Below are 24707 nucleotides of genomic sequence, written 5' to 3'. Positions count from 1 at the left end.
TAGCATTGAAGCTATTGACGAGCTCATTGACTGACCCTCTGGGCAGGTCAGGTGTTAATGGGAAGACCTGGTTAAAAATTGCACTACTGTGTTCAGTTATACACCGTTTTGTGATCACTGTTGTTGATATATTTGTGTGGGCTGAGATTTTACTTTCAAAGAAAACACAGTAATGATCAGACACGCCCACATCAGACACAGTAACCTTTGAAATGCTCAGGCCTTTGGAGATCAGTAGGTCAAGAGTGACCTACTGTGCACCGTGAAGTCCTCTGCATAACAAAGCATGTTAGAGTCAAATGTCAAGCCTTCTGTCTCACAGTGAAGGTTTGACCCAAACTGGGTCACACAACAAGTTAATGATCCCAAGCACAGCAGCAAATGTCCAACAGAATAGCTGAAAAATGAAGAAAGTTGCTGCAACGGCCCCAATCAAAGTCCAGACTGTAACCGACTGAAGTGCTAAGAGAGCTGAACTGAAGCAAACTTCAAATTCCTCCACAGCAATGTGAAAGACTGATCAAGTCACGCAGGAAACAACTATTTCAAGTTTGTGCTGCTAAAGAGTTTCTACAAGCGACTGAATCCAGGGGTCGTCTATGATTTTCACCTGCTGCTTCTGCAGTTTGTCTTGAACAAATGTTGAATCTGCTCAGGACGAGATGTTTGTTTATTTGACCAATCAAATTAATCAAAGATCTCTGTGGATTGTTTTTGTGGCTGATTATGCTTAATTATTGTTTTTAATGTAAAAGAAAATTGTTTTGCCACTCTAGTGTTACTTTTTGACATCTGATCTGAGTCATCCCTCTCATACATGAATCTGTCAAAAGAGCCAATTTTAGCTTTCTTTATTATTTTTTACACAAATCATGATTATTGAAACCATGCAAAAGCAATAATTGTGCATGCTTTGTGTTTCAGTGAACTAACTCTTTACTTTCTAATTTTCTGAAGAATTTTCAAGACAAACATCAGTTTGTAGAAGAATGTGAGTCAATGATACAAGAGTCTGATGTTTTCACTGAAGCTACTTAAATTTTCCAGAAGTTAAAATTTGTTCACAAAACATTGTTTTATGTTTTTATTCACAACACAAAATATTGTTAAGGCTAACATTCATACAGCATATCTCAGACAAGTTGGTATGAGAAGGGCTTTCTCCCTCATGATTGTGTGTATGATGCAGAACAGCTGCTGTTTTACACATTTACAACCACACACATGTCAGCGTTTCGATGTTTTTCCCTCATGGACGACGAGTTTCATCCAGAGGAAGAAAAAAAAAGCAAAGTGGAGGGAGACGAGAAGCCATAATAACATGAATGTCGTGGATGTCTCTGTTTCATGATCCTCCAGCTTCAGCTCACTTTACATTTCATAAACACAAAGCCTATTAAGTATTTGACTTGATTTTCCCTTTAAAGAAGACTTTGAGGGGTACTTGCTGGGCTTTATGGATGCTTTGTAGTTTGAAGGTGTTAGGCAACCATGCTGCTGTTTTGATCCATGTTGTCTTTAACTTTCTGCCAGCTCCTGCCTTTGATGTGAAATCCTTCCAGGAAATCTAGTCCCCCTCCTTCTTTGACGTCTAATCCTTCTGTGACGTCAAAATGATAAAAAACAAAAGCAGAAGCTATTTATTTCCCATCATAATTGTATAATATTTCTTAGAATACAAAGGTTCTATGTGACGATGTATGTCATTTTAAATAAAAGGAAAAAACCTCCAGTTATTTTCTGAGGGCACTGGCTTGAGTTTATCCAACATTATTATCCCATTTTGACTTGAATCAAAGTGATGAGGGTTTACTTCTGTGATTAATCTGCTTTTTTTCCACCCATGAACCATTTTATGCTGAATTGTTGAGATTTTGTGCTTCAACGTGTTTTCCTCACTTTCACCCTGAAGCATATCTGGGTGAGATTCTGTTAAACACGTTATTGTCTTATTGTATTCCTTATTTGCATGTGTGTTTGCTTTGAGCTATACAAAAAGTGACTGACTTCAAGAACATTTACGCTGATGTTTTCAGAGTAAAGTGCATACAAGCCTGGGACTGAACTGCCAAAGCATCTGCCTCTGCCACCTCCTGCAGATGGAGGATGGATGCATGTAACTCACTGGGGCTGAGCCCAGTCAGGCCTCATGGCTTAGCCTCTGAGCCCCATCCTTCAGGCCTGGCTCCAGGCTGAGGTCAGTGTTGCAGATCCGGGAAAGGTTCTTGGTGTCCTCTTCACTTAGTCTGATCCCTAAAGGAGGACCAATTTGCTTTGCCCCTAACAACATATTTCTTGAGATCACATGAGCATAAATCCCTCCGGGGCAGTAAGGTGATGATTCACACTAGTGATGTGTCGGTCGCGAACGAAACGGCTCTTAGAGCCGACTCTTTGAAGTGAACGACGCGAGCCGGCTCCTTATTGGGAGCCGTGGGTTTTGTTTTTTTTCTTTCTCTCACCCTCTCTCGCACTTTTTTCCCGCTTCACTCTGCACACGAGCCTTGTGCTTTACACTGGGCAGGGGGGCGGTAGTTACACTCTCAGTAGCACAGGAACAGAGCGGGAGGAAGAGACAGAAAGAAAGCCAGGGACAACAACATTAGAAAGGTATAGTAATCATCCACAACTACTTTCAGTTTTGGATGATAAAGGATTCAGAAAGTTTATTCATGCAGGCCCATATGACAGAGAATATGCATGTTCTTTTTGTTTTCATATTTTAACTTATATTTAATTGTGTTGTGGTTTGCTGTGTTTTGTGTTGTTTCACTTTAAATTTGTTTAAAAGGAAAAAGCTGAAAATTTAAATATTTAAAAGTTGAAATGTAAATAGTTGGTTTTTGTATTATATGATTTATTTATTACATTTTATGTGGAGTGAATAAATAAAAGTATATTTACGGTGGCCCCTAGAGACAAAGCACGTAAAAACTTCAAAACACTAGAGGTGCTAGAGGCAGTGTTGAGCTTTAGTGGCTACACAAGCCAGCAAGTACCAACGACCGGATTTGATGTGTGGTAATAACAGGTAAATGAACCTTTTTTATTATTATTATTTGAATATATATGAGTGCTTGTGTATAAATACACAAACAATACACATATGCTTTCAATTGTGTAATTTAAGTGATCTAGGTAGCTGTTTTGGAAGTTCAGTTCATGCTAGAAATGTGTTTTGGAGTTTGTACGTGCTTTGTCTCTAGGGGCCACCACATATATTTATATATAAAAACATATATACATAAAACCACTTCTTTCTTTTTTTTACATTAGTAATTCCTTTTGTGCATAATTTTATATTATTGTTAATAATAAATTAATTAAAGCAACAAAACAGACGTAATGCTCCTCCTGAACACCTGCAATGTGAGACCCTAGTTGGAGAGGCCCAGACCCAGTACAGACCCGGAGCAGACTCAGGATACACCCAGGGTCAGACCTCTTCATTGTTTTGGAAGCATCCCAAGCACCAAATCATTTTTTGTTTGGGGGTGGGCAACCTTCTGGATTGGCTGGGAGGAATGGATGTGGATGACTAAAAAAACAAGAGTATTAACCAAAGATTAGGTCCAAACATTCCCAGTTTATCTTTTAATTTGTTTTATTTCAGCTTATCAATCTCAAAAAGGACACTGAAACAAACACACACTGAGCATCATCTCTTCATTCAGACAAAATCTCTTCACATACTTTCTGTTAGAGTTAGAGTTAGAGAGATGGCACAGTCTGAAAAAACAGCCAACTAGCAGACGACAGCAACAAGTTCTGTAAACATCAATAACCCCTGAAATAAAGCAGGGGGGCAGAAATGCACAGCTGAGGGGGAAAGGAAATGGAGATGGATTAGGAGCAGACTGAGGACATAAACAAATATGACAAGACTGGAGAGCAGGATTAATGTGTGTAGTGATGGTGGATAAGAAAACTTTGAGTTATTGAAGAATTCCGTGCGAGTAAGCATCTGGAATTTCCTTAAACTACGTCACAGGACAGTCTATGTGATGTTTGATGGAGTTATAATAAGGTCATGAATACATATTGTTCTGGTTGGATTTAACGTAAATGCACAGTGTTTATAACATTTTGTCAGCAAAGAGGTGAAAAAGCCTTGATGTGCACCAGAACTGGTGGGCAGATGTTCTCGTGCAGCTGTCTGTGAGGGCAGAAAAGCTTTGGGAGGATCCTGCTCACCAAACTGAACTGACCCCACAAACACAGACTAAACCCTGTATTTCAAATAATAGTAGTTTTAACTGCCTTTTAACATAAAAAAAAAAAACACCTTTCGATGTCAAATATTTCTGATACCTAGATGAACTGTTTAGATCACCAACAGAGCCTTGGCCAGGGGTCTCAAACATTCAATTCAATTCAATTCAGTTTTATTTACACAGCACCAAATCCCAACAACAGTCGCCTTAAGGCGCTTTATATTGTAAGGTAGACCCTACAATCATACATACAGAGAAAAAAACAAAATCATATGACCCCCTATGAGCAGCACTTTGGTGACAGTGGGAAGGAAAAACTCCCTTTTAACAGGAAGAAACCTCTGGCAGCACCAGGCTCAGGGAGGGGCGGGGCCATCTGCTGTGATTGGTTGGGGTGAGAGAAGGAAGACAGGATAAAGACATGCTGTGGAAGAGAGACAGAGGTTAATAACAGATATGATTCAATGCAGAGAGGTCTGTTAACACATAGTGAGTGAGAAAGGTGACTGGAAAGGAAAAACTCAATGCATCATGGGAATCCCCCGGCAGCCTACGTCTATTGCAGCATAACTAAGGGAGGATTCAGGGTCACCTGGTCCAGCCCTAACTATATGCTTTAGCAAAAAGGAAAGTTTTAAGCCTAATCTTAAAAGTAGAGATAGAGTCTGTCTCCAAATCCAAACTGGAAGCTGGTTCCACAGAAGAGGGGCCTGAAAACTGAAGGCTCTGCCTCCCATTCGACTTTTAAATACTCTAGGAACAACAAGTAGGCCTGCAGAGCGAGAGCGAAGTGCTCTAATGGGGTGATACAGTAAGATGGGGCCTGATTATCCAAGACCTTGTATGTGAGGAGCAGGATTTTGAATTCTGGATTTAACAGGAAGCCAAAACAGGAGAAATCTGCTCTCTCTTTCTAGTCCCTGTCAGGACTCTTGCTGCAGCATTTTGGATTAGCTGAAGGCTTTTCAGGGAGTTTTTAGGGCATATTGATAATAATGAATTACAGCATGTGACATGTGGCGCAGAATCAGTCCACCAAAGTATCCAGTTTGGCCCACAAGATGACTGTAATTGAAATTGAAGAGTGGAAGGTCATTATTTTTTGGAGTTTGGGGTAATAATCAGATCAAAGCTGGATCACCATCGGTTTTAAAGCAACACAGAAGAGAAGTAACACAGACATTAATAGCAGCACTTATCAAGGAACACAGGAGAACTGAGATGTTACCACAGAAATGAGGCATGAGGAACTGAAACCAATAAAAATCAACTTGAACCAAAACACAAAACTACAAAAGTGAGAGTCATGGCTAGAACAACCATAAACCAAAAGCAGGGGTCAAACACTTCATATTATTACCAGAAATAAAACTCACAGTCTGCTAAAAATGTAAGGAAACCAAAACCAGAATCCAAAGTTCAATAAACAGAAAAACTTCAAACACTAGAATAACAATAAAACCCAAATAGAAATCAAATATACTGACTGAGAATTCTAAAAGCCCCCAAAAGCACTAAATCCTGACTGAGGCAGGTATGTTGTTTCTTAGCCATGTAAAGAACAGGCTCGAGCAGGTTATACCAATATCAGCTTCAAAGTACCGCAGAAACTATCATTTTATAGCCTGCCTAATGAAAAGGTTTTACACTACACAGGGGACATGAATGGTGTGATCCATCCTATTGCTAAATTTAATATCCATAATTTTTATGTTTCTGGCTATGTTTTTTGGTGTTTTAAACTCATTTGGAATCTGGAATCACTTGCATCTGGAAATTGTTTGAAAAACCAAGAATTCATTGATTATCTGGACTGCAAGATGCAGCTTTCTTAATTCAGATCATTCTGATCCAGATTAAATCCCTGGTGATGAGGAATATCTTTTATATTCTCCAGTCCCTGGCAGTTTTATTGGTCCCTAGTCTCCTCCTGTTGTCAGTTATGGGTATCACATGTAACAGTGCTCACCTTTCTTTGTATGAGAACTAGCAAAACATCCTCACGATAAACTTAGATCCTAAATTTAGAGCTCAGACTTTTGGCATGGAGCGGTTTGTTTCTTAATTATCTGACAGTTATTGTAAATTAATCTTTCCTTTTAATTTCCTTTTAATTCTTTCTGATGGATTCCTTTACAAAGCTCACACAGTTATGCCCACATATTACTCCGCAATGCATTCTGCTTATTTACACATTTTCACTGGGATACAACCTTCAACAAGTTTAAGATAAGATGAGATAAAATGTAGTTTATGTATCCCAAAATGTACCCAAAGTTGGATTTTTAAAAAATTTGTTACAGAAGCTAAATAGAAAGTATGGAGCTAAATAAAAATGAACCAAAATATGAAAAAAATAAGGTAAAATCTAATCTGAAAATCAAGATAAATTAAGTCAAAATTTAAACAAATATATTACTAAAGCAGAATTATCTCACATTCAACAGAACAGCGAAACAATATTAAAATGGCTGAGTGTAGTAAAAACAGGGTACCAAATATTAGATAACATTAAAGTGGATTAGCAAAATAGTGTATCATGCTATTATTTATTACTATTATTGTCTGTGAAGGTTCTCAGTCATCCAGGTCATCGTAGTCTAAGGAGCTTGGAAAGAAGCAATCTTAAGCAACTTAAAGAAGTCCAGACGCTTTTCTTTCCAAGCTATTACTATTATTATTTGTATTTATAAAGCACCATATGACTATTGCTTGTTCTAAACAGTAGAAGCATTTTAAGAAAATATATAAAATATGTGGAAGGTTTTTCTTTCTGTGATTCATTCATTCATAATTTGAACCACTGTACAGCTTTCAGCTATAATCCAGCTTTTGTGTTTTTAGGTTTTAGCTGCCACATCAGTGTTAGCTAAAGTCTTTGTTAGTGGGGAAAATGACAGTTTACTTTTTATCTTCTACAACAAACTGCGCTATTTATACACCTAAATGCTTGCAGGGTCCATTTTTAACCCACTAAGATAAAAATAGAGCACAGAAGAGGCTCCTTTAATGCGACATGTTTCGCAATGTATCATGGGAAACATAGGAGGACGTTCCCAGTCGTGCTTCTGCTGCTGGTGTCAAATCTTGCTTCGTGTATGGGCTCTGTGTATGTAAAAGACAGCTGACACAGCGCCTAAACTCTCGCGAAATTGGCAACAAATCTGACCAAAATGCTGAGGCTTGGCTATTTCCGGGTCATGGAGAGGCCGTGGTGGACAGGACGAAAGGCGGAGTGATTACTAGAGAGGCTTTGCTGGCAAGTGAGTCACTATCCAGCTGTTGCTAATCACCTCAGTGCATGTCTGCAGAAGCTAACCGCAGCTAACTAGCTTGGTACTGCCCGACAGCCCCCCTTCCCCGGTCACATGAGACGAATTTGACCGAAGAGAGGATGGCGGAGCGGGATATGCCGCCGGGAGATCTTCCTCTGCGGTCTTCTCCAGAAAGTTCCGACAAACAAAACTCCTCCGATGAAAACGGACACACTGACAGCCCGGACGAAACTCTCTCCCCGACTTCAGTGATTTACTTCAAGGAGGCTTTAAACTCGTCCAACCTGCGCTTCGCAAAGGCTGGATCGCTGCCGCCCGCTCCGCTTCGACAGTATGACTTCCAGATTGAACGAATCGAATCGAGGCGACGAAGTAAGTGCTGACCAACTTCAAAAAGTACACCTTTCCCTGACAGCTAACACTAGCTTCCTAATACACTGAGAATACCAACTGTAACGCTGCAGTTTGTGCTGCTAGCATTGTTGGCTAACTTTCCAGCGTCCGTAAACAAACACCTTGCTGACACATGAACTCAGTAAAGTACCAGGAGTTATCGGAGCTAAAGCTGGGGAGAGGATAAGCTACATCACATGATTGTTGATTCTCAGCCTCAGATTTCTGTCTGCAAAGTAAAAGCCGCTGTGTGTTCTTCTGTGTTGTTTCTCGGCTAATGTGTCAACATGTGTCATGTGTTTTGACAGGCTTGGTTGACTCACCTTGCTGCTGGTTATTATTGTTGTTGTTGTATAGATTTATCATTTATCTGATTTGGAGCTGCAGAAAGTGACCTCCTGGCTCCTTTCCTAACCACTTGAAAAAAAAAGTAGAATTCCTAAGGAGTTTTTAAGGAAAATAAGATCGCTCAGAGAATCCAGCTGCCCTTACACCAGGCTGTTTAATACTGTGACAGTGAGTGTTGTTTACATGGGTCTGCTGTGTTGAAACTATGCCTCAAAGATGTACTGCAGATGGCTCATCTTTGATACCTCCTCTAGTGTCTTTGTGTCGTCTTTCATGCAATTAATACAGAAGAAAACTATCACTTCCTTCCCAATGTCCGAATTAAATAATAAAAAGGATGAAAACTTTCCAAATCCTTCCATCCAACTTCTGATACTTATCTGGGTCTGGGTCACGGGTGCAGTAGCCTTCTTTCTCCCCAGCAACCTCCTTTAGCTGTTCTGGGGGGCATTGAGACATCCCCAAGCTAAATGAGAGACATAATCTCTCCATTATCCCCCTTGGTCGCCTCTCAGTGGGACGTGCCCCGAATACCTCAACTTTGAACCTTTTCTGAATGACCAAGCTCCTAACCCCCTCTCTAAGGGAGAGCTAAGGCACCTTTTCAATCGCTATCTAAAGCTGGTGGTTATAGGTCAGGGGGGGATGTAGCTCTACCAGTAAATTCACAGCTACGCTTTCACGTTCATATCCACAACACTGGTGATGTTGCATCAGTCCATCTTTCAACGTCCTGCTTTGTTCCACCCTCACTCATTAACAAGACGATCGAGATATTTGAGCTCCTCCACTGGAAGGTACATCCCATCCCCAACCCGGAGTGGGTATTCCACTCTTTGGTTCTCTGTACTGTTAATATTTATTAACAAACATGATGAGCATCACTTAAGGCTCATGTTGATGATTTAATTTTGTGTGCTGTGGTGAGCTTCTGGGTGGTGTTGTGTACTTTCCTTTCATAAAGGGATTGTCCAGTGTGTCCTCTGTTAAAAGAGGTAATAAAGGAAGCATTCAGACACCTTTCTTTAGTATTTACAGGAACTCTTAAAAGGAGTGGATGTATGTCTTATAGCTCTTATTCTGGCTGCAGATACTTTAGGGTCACTTAATTCAGTTAGAAACCTTCCTGAGGTATTGAGTCTTTGACTGATCCTGTCGTTGGTCGTGACAGAGTTAACCTGTTGTTAAAATACCTGTTTGCTTTCACATCTTCATTCTCTATCAGCACACAGGTCTCTGTGGCATTTAAGATATATAGATCCTTTTTACTTTTAGTTTCCAAAGCTCTTGCAGAGAGACCTTAAATAAATGTAGGCAATAGGTCAGTAATGTCTGTCCATAACGTTACAGTATAAAACTTGAGTAACATCCTATTCTTAATTCATAGGCTTTAATACTATGTTGGCCCACCCTTTGCAGCTATGAAAGCTGGAACTCTTCTAAGGTTTTCCACAAGGTTTAGGAGTGTTTATGGGGATTTTTGATGGTGGTCTCACAGTCTCCCCTCTAATTCATCCCAAAGGTGTCCTATCAGGTTGAGGTCAGGACTCAGTGCAGGCCAGTCAAGTTCTTCTACACCAAACTCTCTCATTCATGTCTTTGTGGACCTTGCATTGTGCAGTGGTGTGCATTCATGTTGGAACAGGAAAGGGCGTTCCCCAAACTGTTCCCAAAATGCTGAGAGCATGAAGTTTTCCTAAATGTCTCGGTATGCTGAAGCGCTAAGAGTTCCTTTGGGCCAAGTCCAGCTTCTGAAAAACAGAATCATAGAAACACCTCTAAACTTTACACTTGGCCCATTACAGTCAGACAAGTACCACTTTCCTGGCAACCACCAAACCCAGACTCATCCATCGCAATGCCAGACGGAGAAGTGTGATTCACCACTCCAGAGAAAATGTGCCCAATCCACTAGAGTCTAGTAGTATCCTTTATACCACCGCATCTTACATCACTCGGTGATATAAGGCTTGGATGCAGCTGCTCAGGGATGTAAACACATTCCACGAAGCTCTGTGTGCACTGCTCTTGATCTAATCTGAAGGAACGTGAAGTTTGAGGTCCTACCGATTAACTCTGGAGAAAGTTGGCGACCTCTGTGCACTATGTGCCTTAGCATCTTTAAGCTGCCCCCAAAATACCAATGCAACATGGTAGAGAGGTTCAGTTTGGTTACGCTGTAGTCACCTGTGATCAGATGGCTGTCAATCGAAGTAGAAAGCGTATAAAATAATCGTCCCCATAAAGTTGTTACAATATGGAAACTAAGCTGTTTACTGTACATGCTATAAACATGTTTGTTTCTGCTGTAAAACTGAAGGTTTTAACACATCTGTGAGGATTGACTCACTTTTCTAGCCTCATGTGAACATTAAAGCAACTACAGTTTTTGACTGTATTATACTGAACACATGGTGTTACTTTCTAAGAGAAAACAGAGGTTCGTTTCAGACAAACAAAGCAATCGATTAAAAAAAAAAAAAAAAAAGTGAAAACTTTCTCAATTAAATTTGTCACATGTTTATTTTTGTTGTCCTCTGATGGCACGGAGTGTCATCCTCTAAAGATGATCTGATTGTCAATATCCAGCTCAATGTTTAAGGTGTTAGGCCCAGGGAAGCTGTACCAGAATGGGTGGGGGATTTAAAAAAATAGATGGCCCCCGCTTACATCTGGGACCTTTGGCCTTATTACCCTTCATGCTCACTGCTGCTGCTGTTTTTCTGCTGCAGCCAGCTGACAGGCCTGTGTTCGAGACTGGGAGGAGGGGGGATGTTGTTGATGCTTCAGAGAGACACAGGCCCTCTGCTGCATCATTAGCCTTGGTTGGTTACTCCGGGGACCCCCCTCCCCCCCTTATTTTAGCAGCTTCTTTTTTTTTACGCATGCACCATCTGCTCACGTGACAATGTGTTGCTGTACCCAGCGCTGCCGTCAGCCATCTTGGTCAACACCCACCCAGTGCATTCACTGCGGTGCGCAGGCAGTCCAATCACAGAGAACCGGTGCTAAGCTGACCGGAGGAGGGCTGTGATTTTTCAGCACGGTGCTCTCTGTTGCATTTTAAATCCCCAGTCGGCACAAAAGGCGATAACAAGAGGCTGAAGAGGAGGAGGCGGTGGAGGAGTAGAAGGCACAGACAGCAGCCTGTTTCACTCAGTTGTAGCAAGGAGGAGAGGAGGATGCATGCATAAAGAGGAGGAGCACCCTTTCTAACACCTGCTGAAGGCTGCTGTGGGCCTTTCCCGTCTTGTCCTTTTTGTTTCTTCCTCTGATTCTCTTTTCATCTTTCATCCTCTTGTTTTTCTGGCCTTCTCTGGCTGTTGGAACGCAAAGCTCCTGCATCTTTTGTACCTCCCCCCTCCCTTTTCCCCTTCGGTGGTGTTGGTTTTGCCTCGCACAAGCTGAGTCATCATGTCTGATCTGACGCCTCAGAGCGAAACCCCGACTCCCACCACAGACAAGATCACCCAGGCTGCCAGGGAGACCATTTATCTGTGCAACTTTCGCGTCTCTGTCGATGGCGAGTGGCTGTGCCTCCGCGAGCTCAACGACATCTCGCTCACGCCAGACCCCGAGCCGGTCCATGAAGGTAACGTGACAGATTAGCTCAGCGTTTGAGGAAGTGTTTGTGAGCACATTACGTTATGTGTTAGGGCGTGGTGGTGTGCATCGCGGACACCAGAAGCAACATATTTCACCTGGTGAACGGTGTGAGCTGTGTCACGACGGGTTTGATTTCATTGAGGGTTACGCAGCAGGATGACGCCACTTATAAATAAGCCAGGGGCGGACAACAAAGCAGCCAGGTCCTGCTGGGAGGCTTCAAGTACTTGGTAGCTGTTGCTCCTTACAGAAGATCCCAGTTGCACAGAACAAACATGTTTGTGTGCTGATGATTTTCATTTAGTTTCTCCCACTGACAAAGCGGAGTGCAGCCAATTATAGATTTGGCAGCAAACACAAGCCTGACTGTAAACAGATATCTATAACTGTGTGCTCTGTTTTTATTGTTTTTAAAACTGCCACACCTACTCTCAGCACGAGCAGGCCAGCTGGCAGGCACTCGTAGGCAGTTCAGTTGGCAAATGAAGCGCTGCAGCTTTCAGCCTACACCGCTGAAGAGTCCACTTTAATGACATTACAGAAGCCCATTAACAGACAACAGAAACATCTGCTTTAGGCTTTAGTTCTCTCTCCTCTTCACTCACTTTGCATAGGTTTCTGAGGTTCTTGTTATTGATAACGACAACATGCACAATTTTGTTGCTTAAATCTATCATAGCACTGGTAGTGTCAAACCTTTTTATGGGAGACGTGGCAGTATTTATTTTAATGTTCATACAGTTTATCCACATGGCTTAATTTAACAAGCTGGGTAATCATTTCCATCCTGTTGAACATTTTCTCAATCAGACTGATTCAGATCCACAGGGACAGATACAGGACATCTTATATTTTAAACATATGCACATAATATTTTTATTGTATAATAACTGTTCATGATATGTTTATTATTATTATTGTTAGTAGTATTATAGTTACTATAGACTGTATAAAAAGATGGATGTAGCCAGCGTGACGTCACATATTGGTTGGCGAGATCCTGCCATGTGATTCCACCACCGCTCTTGGTGGTTTTAAAAACTGGAGGTAACAAGTGAGGGCTGGGTCTGAAGCTGAGGGACACTGCACACTTATCAGCCACACAATAGAGCATGCTCTGCTTTATCCACCTTTTTAAGTCTTAATTGTAACATTAAAACAAATGAGCTTCATGTTGTATTTACTAAGACCTGAAACTTGTGATATATCCCATAAGGTTGTTAGAGAAAGAAAGATAAAGGAAGGTTGTTTTCCTACAGACACGTACAGAGTCAAAGACCTTATTACAGCCGCTGGTATCGCCCCCTGCTGGCTGCATTAGGAAGAATGCAGCTTTAAGGAGCTAAAGCGTCGGCGTCACTTTTCAGAGGTGGAAGCTTATGGATCTGTAGTTTCCACTGAAAGCGTTATAAAAGTTCTTCTTCTTCTTCCTCTTCTTCCTCTTCTTCTTCTTCTTCTTCTTAACGATAAATGACAAAGCTTGGCTCTTTGTCATTTATCGTTGGAAGGAAAACACCAGATAGAGATGGTGGAGAAAATGGTTTTAATCAAGCAGACCAGTACCCACTATAAAATACCCAGATAAGTCAGGCCATCCTCCTGAACCAGCTCAGTATTTCTCAGTGTCTCGTTGTTTAGTTGCCTAAATTTTTTTTCCCCAGTTTTCTACAATTTTCTATTTTACTTTCAGCATTAACATTATAATACAAATTTATACAGTTTTAATACCAGCATGCTGAGGATCTCTGCTAATTTGTTTACATTTTGCGTTAGAGAGAATAAGATGAACATGCTGCACTGCAAATGTAAACTTTAAATGTGTAACTGTATTAATAATGTAAACAAATCTGCAGGGCAGCATAGAGCACCGCCACTAAAAACCTCTCTGTGTTAAATGCTGACATAAATAATAGATCAGGCGTGCAGAACGAGTGGACTGTATTAAACTTTCACATTCTCTTAATTGAGACTATTTCTCTTGCAGACACATTTTATAGTTTTATATTAAAACTGTATATAATCTTCAGATTTACAAGGTTTTTCACAGTAAGTCCTGGAGTTTGTCTTCTTTTAGCTATTTGTAATGATGGAGTCTTTGCTGTCTTGCTGTGTATTCTTCATTTCACCTTCCTGGAAACTGACTTTTTTAAAATTTCTGTTTAAGAAATACAGAGCTGACTTTCAAACGAGTTTAGTTCCTGATTTATTTGTGCTGTTAAATTCTGAAGGTGAGAATTATAAGTCTGTTTCCTTTTCTCCGTCTTTTAGATCCCAAGGATCCCATCGCAATCGAGAGGCTTAACTTGATGAACATGGCCAAACTGAGCATCAAGGGCCTGATCGAGTCTGCGCTCAACCTGGGACGCACGCTTGACTCTGACTATGCACCTCTGCAGCAGTTCTTTGTCGTGATGGAGCACTGTCTGAAACACGGGCTGAAAAGTAAAAACTGCATTCGTGTTGTCTTTTATAACTCCTTACAGTTTTTGACAGTGAGATGTGAGAGATTAAAATGTACAGCTGACATAGCTGTAAGGAATATTTAGTCTTAAACTCCTGCTTTAGTTTCCTTTTAACTGTATTGAGGCCAGTGTGTTTTTGCTCTTTCTGTATGCACGCTCTCAGTCTGTCCGTCTCATCGTTGTCTGTCAATCTTCAGCTAAGAAGACCTTCCTGGGGCAGAACAAGTCCTTCTGGGGACCATTGGAGTTGGTTGAGAAGCTGACGCCTGAGGCAGGAGAGATCACTGCCAGCGTAAAAGACCTGCCCGGGCTCAAGTGAGTTTGTTCAAAGTTTCCTACAAAAAAAGGCTCTTCTGCTTGGATTTTAATTATGTCATCTGAGCTTTAAACAATGCCAGAACGTGGCTGGAGCTTCTTTGCTAGCTGCCTTAATCTTGTAAAGGCTGTTAGTGTGTGCAAATCTCACTCTTCCCATGTTTGATACCAGAACTCCTCTAGGAAGAGGACGCGCCTGGTTACGACTGGCCTTGATGCAGAAGAAGCTCTCAGACTATATGAAGACCATCATCAACAGAAAGGACCTGCTCAGGTGTGTTTGGATCGTAATATTCACAGAGGCGAAGACTTTATGTGAACAGATGAATGTGGTGTCTCTTGTTGACCACTGCAGTCACAACATCTATCAGTTGGCAGTACAGTCATTAATTATAACAAATGATTATGATTTATCAGGTAATTGCATTAAACTTCTCCAGAAGGCAAAAACACCACAAATATGAAGGAAAGGTTCAGTTCACTGACTTTACTTAGCAGATGAGGAGGCGAGCAGGCAGCTTGCAGCACAATCTTCATTCACCTGTATGTTTAAGCTGCCACACTCCTGATAATGCACAACTTTAACCTTTAATAACGAAGCAAACCTGGTTGCTTAGAGCAGTTATCACCTCGATCAAAGCTGGCTGTGGTCAAACTCAGTCACAGACAGACAGGTGTTGAGGCCCAGACAGCAGCTTGTATTACTGGCTGTGCTGTTTTATGTAAACGCTACTACATAAATCTACATGTAGATTCTGTCTTCTTAGTTTCCCTCCAATGTTACCATTATAATCCCGTGTTCAGTTTACCGCCTGGTCAGCTGGCTCAGGAGGATGAGAGTCCGGCTCCAAAGCGGTGGGTCAGGAGTTTGCGGTGCACTTGCTGCTCATCTTATATCAGCCAGTGGAGCAGTCAGATAGTTCACCTGACCCTGAAATAATAGCAGCTGGTCAAAGTCTTTTTTAAGAAGGATGCTTCAGTGCTTCCTTCATATGATCTCCTATCCAGAGGATGCAGTGAAGCATCCTTTATGAAAGGAGACAATGTTGTCCCACAGTTCATACCACACTCTGTCTGCATGACATGGATCATGTAAATCCTCATTTTAGTGCATTCATTATTTTTATGCCATTTGTTAAAGGTTTTGAATTTTCAACAACAAGCTTTTGAACCTGCAGGTTCAACTTTGAACTTTACACTGTGGTAAAAAAATCTTATCAAGTCTTATCAAGGTGTTTTATCTTGATGAGCTCCCTAAATCCAGATTGCGAGCTGTTTTAATCAAAGTGTGTTTAAGGTGTGTAATCAGTCAGTTTGTATTAGTAATGCCTGTTCTTGGACTTTGGCATCAGCTGGGTCTGGTTCCATCCCTCAGCCTCTGACCCCACCATGTAGCCTGTCTCAAGTGGCCATCTGAGGATCTGCAGTTTTTGTTTTGGTTTGGGGTTTTTTGTTTGTTTGTTTTTGGCTCCGGTAGTATTATATACAAACCTAAAACCCTTCCGCCTGACGTTGTAGCCCTTTCTGTCTCTTCTCTGTAGTGAATTTTACGAGCCAAACGCGTTGATGATGGAGGAGGAAGGCGCCGTCATCGCCGGGCTTCTGGTTGGATTAAATGTCATCGATGCCAATCTGTGTATGAAGGGAGAGGACTTGGACTCGCAGGTTAGTCTGCTTTCACCTTCACCTCTAACTCCACTTAGAGCAGCTCAAACTAAATGAGAAGTAAGGCAGAGGAAAAGTCATCACACTCCCTGGTGTGGCATCGTTTTCTCTCAGCCCATGTAGAACAAGCGCGTCAAATTCAGTTTCACTGATCGCATCAAAGGCCAGACATGGACTTTATGACATGTGTAAAATAGCTTGTTATTTTCTGCAATAACGCCAACAACCTGACATGATACAAGTTCATGTTAAAGGGAAATAATCCATCATTTTATTTGTAAATGTCTAAAGTGGCCTCTTTCAATGATTGAAGCATGTGGTGTGTACTGGCTAGAAAGAGTAAACGAATAAATGTTTGGGAGATCTGTTTATGTTTTCATTTTTCTGAAAGACAAAAAATGTTTCATGCATTAGAATATCATTTTAAAATCACCAAATACCTGTGTGGTATCGGTCTTAAAAATCTGGTCTGTGTCGGCCGGGTTTGGTCCAGATTTGGCAGATGTGGTGCAGACAGTGTCTACACTGTGGTGTGGTTATTTAGAATTATTGAATGAAGTTTGTTTGGCATTCAACTTTTGGCCAGATGGCATTTATATATCTGTATATTTGAACTCTCACTAATGAGTTGTTGTTTCGTTTTTTCCTACAGTCAGTACTTTCCCTTAAAAATGCCAACAAAAGCCTTTCGTTAAACCAGGCGTGGGGAACTCCAGGTCTCCTGCAGGTTTTAGATCTCACCCTGGGTCAACACACCTGAATCAAATGATTAGTTCCTTACCAGACCTCTGGAGAACTTCAAGACATGTTGAGGAGGTCATTTAGCCATTTGAATCATCTGTGATGGATCAAGGACACAGCTAAAACCTGCAGGACACCGGCCCTCGAGGCCTGGAGTTCCCCACCCTGAGTTAAACCATCTGTTCAGATCATTTAAATATGAAGTACAGCGATGTTTCCTTTACACAGCAGCAGCACAACTGAATTAAGAGCAATGTAAAGGGGCGCAGCGATTTGGGCTCTGAGGCCTGTGTCCCCGCTCTGCTTCATAAACATTAAAATGTTGAGCAGTGCAGCTTCAGGTTGTTCTTGTTTCAGCAGCTCACAGCTTGTCAGTCAGGATGTTCAGCTCTCAGGTTGGGAGTCCAGAGTGACTGTGAGGAATGTTGCAGCTCTTTGTTCATATCCGCCTGAGCTTGGAGACTAAAATATTTCAGCCTGCAGACTCTACACACATACTTTGAATTGTTTTACATACGAGGATGGCTCCTGTCATTTGTTTTTTGCCTTTTTCTTAAAACATCTGCAGGTTGGGGTGATCGATTTCTCCATGTACCTAAAAGACGGTGGACACAGCAGCAAGAGCGTGGAGGGGTGAGTCCTGGCTCCTCTAGTCCCATCAGCAGTAGCTGTGGGCCTGTAATCGGAGCGTGTGTTTTGTTTTTGCTTCACTCCTACCTCTGTCGACTGACAGCCATTTGTCTTGAACTTAATTGACAGAAAGTGTTCTTTTATTTGGACGGCTGGATTGAGCCCCAGCCTTCGGACCATATTTTTCCAATGTGTGGCCTTTAAACTTGAATATTGAAAAAGATTTCCGTTCCATGCCTGAAACACATTTTAGCCTCAACAGTTTAAAAATACTGCACTAGAATGAGATTTTCTGTCAGATTTCTATTGTTTTGTTTGTGTTGCTGTGTGTTTGTGTGCCTGACGGCTAACTGCACGTTTCTCTTTGTGCGTTTTCAGGGACGGTCAGATCACAGCGATTCTCGATCAGAAGAACTACGTGGAGGAGCTGAACAGACATTTAAGGTTTGTCGGGGTGGTGCGCTCACTTTGCTCTCCTCACCTTGTCGAGCTCGGTGACTCACCTGCTTTCTGCCTGTTTACAGCGCGTCGGTAAATAACCTGCAGGCCAAAGTGGACGCTCTGGAAAAGTCCAACACGAAGCTGACAGAAGAGGCGAGTCTCACAGTGATCATCTTCAAAAACTGTCTTTAAATGTCAGCCTTACGTGTTTTTAGCCCGGCTGCAGGGACTTCCTGTTTACCAAGCTGCTTTGTTGATTTCTGTCCTTGCAGCTCGCAGTGGCGAATAACAGGATCATCACTTTACAAGAAGACGTGGAGAGAGTAAAGGAGGAGAGCTCGTATCAGCTGGAGTCCAGAAAGGTGAACACTGCTTATCTGCCAGTTTATGCAGCAGCTGACTCGAGCATTTGGAAATTTGTAGTAAAAGCAAGCGTTCCTTTTTTCTTCAGGCATTAAGAAGTGATTCAGCAGCAGACGGACAAGCGCTGGGGGAAACACGCAAGCAGCTCAAAGAGGAAACTTTGCTTCGACTGGTGCGTTTCAGCTGTTTGACAGTCTTTGTGTAGCTTTAAGTCGTTGAAGCGTTGATACCAGCGAGAGATTATACATGTAGCCGTGTCATCTGCTGACAAAGTTTGTAGTTAATAGTAACAAATGTGCTTGGCCTGTTTAGTGTTTTCATTTTTAGCTGCCATTTACACAGAAATACAACAAAGCTTATGTGGAGAAAGACAGTCAGCCCAGTCCAAATTCAGTCCATTTAGCTTAGAGTTTAATTATGACATTCCTGCTTATATTTTTCTAACTGACAAAGTCTGACTTGTGTGCAGGATGTGGAGAAGGAGCTGGAGGTGCAGATCGGGATGAAGCAGGAGATGGAGCTGTCCATGAAGATGCTGGAGAAAGACGTCTGTGAGAAGCAGGACGCTCTGGTGGAGCTCAGACAGCAGCTGGAAGACCTTCGTGCCATCAACCAACAGCTAATGCACAAGTCACAGGTGAGGCGGTGCTTCTCATGTCTGATTATGAGGACACTGCTTTTAAAAGGCTCACATCCACTTTTGTCTCTCAGGGCTTCACTCGTAGATTTCAGCTTTTCCCAGAAACTTGTAGGTGTTTAATTTCACTATTAGCTCTCTGTGAAATGATAAAGCATCACTTCCTGTCTAGAATAACTTGCAGTCAGCAGTAGATACTGACTGACAGTAAGAACTTGGCTTTTTTTTTTTCAGTTAAGGCAGAAAAGAGGAGGCCACTTCAATGAGAAAGTTCAAAGGTCTGCTTAACTGTAAGAAGACTGAAACTGTTCCACAAAGCAAGAATAAAATGGACGATAGCAATTAGTTTACTGGAACACATTGAAAATATTAGGCGGAAAAAGTTTTCAACCTGGCCTCAGATTAAAAGGTGCACAGGTGATCTTCACTTTTGCTCTGAGTTTAGTCTCTTAATTTGGATTTCTTGCCGTCTGATCAACTAGGGATGGTCGCATTTATCAGATATTTCATCCGTCCACCTGTCCTTCCTTTTTCGGACCCCTATCCTGGTCTTCACAGCCGCCTAATCCCAATCCTCCACCTGCTGTTCTAGGGATGACGAGCAGGTGGAGGATTAGATCCCCAAAAATATCTTTTCACACAAATCCGAGTGTATATGGAGGAAAGACATCAGTTGACTAGTTTGGATCATCTTCTGCAGAGTGCCGATGCCAGCTCGAAACAGAAGAGTGAGATCATCGTTCGCATGGAGGAGAAAATGAACCAAATGTCAGGGACCATAAAACAGCTGGAGACCAGGTGAGGCTAGTTTATTATTACAGCACGATATGTATTTGGTGCTTCCAGATGACATTTCTTATGTTCATGGATCCATTTTCTCTCTCTTCACTTTCTTTTTCTTTAATTTTTTCCATCATTTGTTCGTCTGTTGTTTTGAAAAAAATCAGTGACAAACATTTGGCGAAGCAGGCCCGGAGCCTGAACTCTGCAGCGGGGAAGCTGCTGCAGCTGCAGCAGTAGCTGCCTGCTTTCACGAGTCTGAAAACAAACATACAACCCTGCCTAATATAGAAATAACCAAACTAGGATGTTATCTTTTCTGTACGATGCTCCTTTGTTGTTACAAAATAAAAACCATCTTCTTACAACCTCCTGCAGCGGCGCTCCAGCATCAGCTTTTAGTGTGGACTGAATGGATCCTTTAGCAGCCCCTTAATCCTCGTGTTTTCTGCCAGATGTGTTCGCCACATCAGATTTCTACTTCAGATTTCCGTTTCTAAAAACTGCCCCGGTAATGCTTTAGTCAGACATAAGATGAGTAGAGGTGCCTGATGGACTGATGTGCCAATAAACCCATGCTGAATACTTGACAGTTGCTGTAATGTGATTCGTCCTCAAACCTGAGGCTGTCAGATATTCTCAACTGACAGAGAGAAGTGGCGTGTGGCGCCAGATATCAGAGGGGTTTGTTGAAGTCGAACGTCCAGCGCAGAAGAAGGAAGGGGCAAAATTAATGAATAATTTAAAATTGTATGTGAACATAAGTTTGGTGTCAACTGTAGTAATCATTAGGCTAATAAAACGCTAAACAAACAGAGTCTGCTTCATGGTCTTTGGTCACAGTGTCCCAGGTTGCTCTTACATTTTAGTTTGAGTTGATCTCTCTTCCAAGCCACGTTTCCCTTCATCACATTTTTATTTTTCCATGAGTTTATGTTAACCCGCTCACCCCAAACCCAGATGCAAGCAGGCGGAGAAGGAGAGGGACCTGGCTTTAGAGGCGAACCGGCTCTTCAAGCAGGACTTTGGAGACAAAATCGAGAGTCTGCAGGTGGAGGTGGAGCAGCTGAGGAAGCAAAGGTAAAGTCTGGCGCCTCACTACTCCTGCTCCATCTGAAACACTGAGATGACCAAAACAAAGAGGAAGAGGACAAATCGCTTCCTTATTACTAAAACAGACTCTGAAGTACGATTTCACTACCTCATCTACACGAGGCGTTTTGTAGAAGCTGTGAGCCGTGGCAGTTGGCAAATCCACATTTTGAATTTATGCTGAAAATGAACATTTTTTCTTAATGTGGCCCTAATACTCCTTTCTATTTTATCACTCTTTCTTTGTTAAAACAGTCAGACTCTCACTCTGTGGTCTCAGTGCTCTCATTGAGATCTTTTAGAAGTTCATCACAGACTTGTGCGAGCGCATTTGTAACCATAGAAACGTACAAATACTAACGATATGTAGCCCATCAAACCACATCGATACAGAGAGTGGTTTCTAGAAAGTTTTGAGTAGCGACGTTTCACACAGATTTCAGTTACACAGGATGTATAACATGCAGGTTCTACCTGACGAAGGGACAAACACAGGTCAGAGGCCTGGCAGGAAACTGCTGGATGCACGGCTGTTAATCAAAGCTGCCATCAGAAGAATCTTATTTCTACTGTAACATTGGGCTTTCCTACCTCTTGGAGGTTCCCCTTTACCATAAACGTTGTTCCTTTTTCTGCTCCAGATATGTTTATTAATTACTGTCGTCACTGAACTATACGTTTCTATTCTTTGGCTTATTTTGCTGTTTCAGGTCTAATCTGGAGCGTGAGCTGAGAAAAGGTCGCGATCGAAAGAGCGAGCATCACCTCAGTGCCTCCTCGGTACCTCAGTCCAGCACTCCGCGGACCGACAGGAGACAACCAGGGGATGTACCAACAGTACGTGGATTCTCACATTAACGATATGTCCGACGAACAGCTGTCAGCTGTGGTTTGGTGGCTTATGACTGTGTTCTTAACAGCAACTCCCAGAATCCCCGTCAGTGAAGGAGAAAGACCAGTTCCAGAGTGGCCTGGAGGACAATACCAGCCTGTAGGTATCTCAGAGTTTCAAAAAATAGTGAAATTTATGGAAAAATAATTCACTTTTTCATGTCCCGTCTTTAACTTTGAAGGTCCCTGTCGCACCACGAGGATGAGCAGGTGAGATTTGACTTTTTACCTGTGTGAAAGTTTGGCCTTTTAATAAGTGGATGCTGAAGCAGTCAGCATGTACTGATGGCAGTGTGTCTTTGCACTGTTCAGAGACTCATGCATTTATTTCTTTTTGTTGTTCTTCCTCAGGAGTCGTTCTTGGAGATCAGCGAGCCTTCCATGTGTACGATGTGTGAGCAGGCCGACTCCCTCCTCAAGACAAAGGTACAAATTACTGAGGATCATTTTGAACTTGAGTTATCAAGAATATTTTTCTGTTTGGCATTGAAAGTTTACAGCTTCTTTAAATAGTTGACTCCTGTTTTTCTTGGGTTGAACTTCCTAAAGCTGTTACGGCTGTTCCAAAACTTATTTTCTGTATCAAAAAAAATATCAAACATATGCAAATAGTCTGGTTCAAATCCTGATTGTGGGGGATCCATTCCCATCTCATCCGTTTCCAGGCTGAGCACAGGTGGTGGAACTCCTCTTGTCCCCACACTTTTTAAGGACTGCCCACATCAAAGATCAGCATGATCATCTCAAAGGGCAAAGTGATTATTAAGACTCACAGATAGTCAGCATTTTGGATCAGTGGTCAGTAAACTGCCCCGATCTCAAACCAATCAATGATTTATGGTCAGGCTTTAGAAGGCTGAAGCGGAGTCTTTGATTGGCCGGTTCTGGCCCTCAGGGTGGGTGCTGAATGGGGAGCTAACGTGGACTGCACCAAAGCCCAATATGAGATGAATATGATCTGTGAGTCATGCAAAGCTACTCTCATAGAACCAAAAAGTAAAAATAAGGCGCTGTAAATGAGCAGAATGGAGGAGAACTCGTGTCCCCAGCTGTGGTTTCCTTTAATGGAGTTTTTCTTCTTCTCTGCAGAAACAGTGTAAGAACTGCAGCGGCGTTTTCTGTGAGAGCTGCGTGTCCAAAGAGCTGCCTTTACCTTCCTCCATTCTCCCAGAGACGGTCTGCACCGCCTGCTACTCGCTGTTACTCCAACAATACGCTTCATCACCAACATGAACCCACAATCATCACACACAGCAGAGACGCGCGAGTGTAACAATGGCACCTAAAAACCAAAAAATCCCAACTTCCTGAGACATCCTAAGAATCACGGGGTCTGTGAGCTATTTAAATCAGTCGTGTGTGTGTGTGTGTGTGTGTGTGTGTGTGTGTGTTTCCTTAAAATAAAAACAGCTGACGCCATTTATCTTCCTTTTCTGGTTCGTGTTGGTGATTTAGGCTTCTGTCGGCACTTTTAAGCTAAACTTGCTCTCCCTCACATGGCTGGATTTAAACAAATAAATAAAAGAATCATCTCATTTATGGACACTAAGTGATGAAAAGTTTAACTGACATTTTTATCCCCAGTGTTAACAGATAAAAAAGGAAAAACTGGAATTCAAGGCTCGGTGTTTCGATTCAGAGATCAGGATACGGAGTTACTCGTACCTTTATGCACTTTTGTGATTAAACTGGCGTCACATTCAGGGAAAATCCTGACAAACTCGGTCAACAAAATGACCAAATGCTGTCATGTTGTGTGTCATTACTTCCTTAAAGACGGTTTTAAATAAAAAATAAAAATTCATGCAATATATATAAAAAAAAAAGTTAGTGTTTATTTCCAGAGTGGAGCGGATTCTGGGAATTATAAACTGGAATGAAAAATCAGATCACCAAAAATCCACAACGATGTTGTGAGACTTAGAAGCAGTTATGATTATTCCCTGCTTTCAGAGATAAAAGATGAAAACGCTGGTATCTATTGTCTCTATTTGCTTAAATATGACTGTTAGAGTATTAGCATAAATAACCAAATCCACCATAAGAGGTCAACATGCCAATTTGAGTTTACAGTGTTGTGTGCTGGAAACTTGGACATTGATTCAAAGTCATTCACAATAAAAATCAGTATCACCATTAAATTCTTCATCTAAGAAACTCAGCTTCATAGAAGCTGAGTTTGTCTCTTGTCTTAATATTGGTAAAGCTTTAAAAATTGGAGACCAATTTAAAGCCGTTCATGGAGACTCAACCTCAACAAGTCGGTGAAAACAGCAAGATCAGAGTTTTGATCGAAGGTTTGCACATTTCAGTCCCGGTGCTCTGTTCAGGAACAGCTGCTCCCGTCAGCGCGGGGAGCTTTAGATGCAGTGTTTCATTTTTGCAACGTTGTGTTAGTCGGCACTCGTTTCCCTTCTTTATGCTAAGCTCAGCTAGTTTCATGTAATGAGAAATAATAAATGTATTTTGCAAATGATCACCTGATTCTTAAGGTCACAAAGCTGCTTTTTCTTTCCTGCTGTTGTGTATTAGAAGTGTCATTAACAAAAAGGCTTAAAATCAGTCATGTAGCATGAAGTCACATCTGAGTCTGGTGTGTTTTAAACTGTAGCAGGTGAATCATACATTTTTAGACCGAAGGCTTTTTGCTCTGGATAAACTGAATGTGTTTCAGCACTTTTGATGCACGGCTCTGCCTGGCTGAGGTAAAGTGAAGACAGGTTTATAACTTGTGTTCTGTTGATTTAAAAACTAAATCTTTATTTTTTTTGTGGCTGATGATGATTAACAGGTGAAGTGGAACAGCTTCTTGGCTTACAATAAACATGAGCATTTACAAGTGTTCGCCTCTTTC

General features: G+C 41.7%; 1 protein-coding gene across 2 annotated transcripts; it reads left to right on the top strand.

Annotated features, from left to right (window-relative positions):
- Nucleotides 1–7292: 7292 nt before the first annotated feature.
- On the top strand, nt 7293–24679 carry rufy3 (RUN and FYVE domain containing 3). Of its 2 annotated transcripts, XM_085366920.1 has the most exons (19): nt 7293–7477; nt 7565–7861; nt 14105–14278; nt 14496–14613; nt 14786–14887; nt 16155–16278; nt 17588–17652; nt 18028–18093; nt 18174–18243; nt 18363–18452; nt 18542–18625; nt 18923–19090; nt 19791–19888; nt 20831–20950; nt 21673–21799; nt 21883–21953; nt 22036–22063; nt 22205–22279; nt 22943–24679. In XM_085366920.1, exons 2-19 carry the CDS (start codon nt 7609–7611, stop codon nt 23084–23086), a joined length of 1977 nt encoding a protein of 658 aa, XP_085223046.1. In that variant the 5' UTR covers nt 7293–7477; nt 7565–7608; the 3' UTR covers nt 23087–24679. The 2 variants fall into 2 exon arrangements, with proteins under 2 accessions (XP_085223046.1, XP_085223047.1); XM_085366921.1 differs by lacking the exons at nt 7293–7477; nt 7565–7861 and adding an exon at nt 11645–11822.
- Nucleotides 24680–24707: the final 28 nt, after the last annotated feature.

Source organism: Diplotaxodon limnothrissa, linkage group LG12, assembly GCF_057381915.1.
Source record: "Diplotaxodon limnothrissa isolate DT_005_m linkage group LG12, D_limnothrissa_male_GT1.1, whole genome shotgun sequence".
Lineage (NCBI taxonomy): Eukaryota > Metazoa > Chordata > Actinopteri > Cichliformes > Cichlidae > Diplotaxodon > Diplotaxodon limnothrissa.
Note: the sequence above shows the minus strand (reverse complement) of the source record. Positions and strands in the feature narration are given on the sequence as shown.

Coding starts and splice junctions, on each gene's coding strand:
- rufy3 (XM_085366920.1), top strand. CDS start 7,609: ATGGCGGAGCGGGATATGCCGCCGGGAGATCTTCCTCTGCGGTCTTCT. Junction 14,279..14,495: donor TCTGAAACACGGGCTGAAAA/GTAAAAACTGCA, acceptor GTCAATCTTCAG/CTAAGAAGACCTTCCTGGGG. Junction 21,800..21,882: donor AACCAGGGGATGTACCAACA/GTACGTGGATTC, acceptor TGTTCTTAACAG/CAACTCCCAGAATCCCCGTC.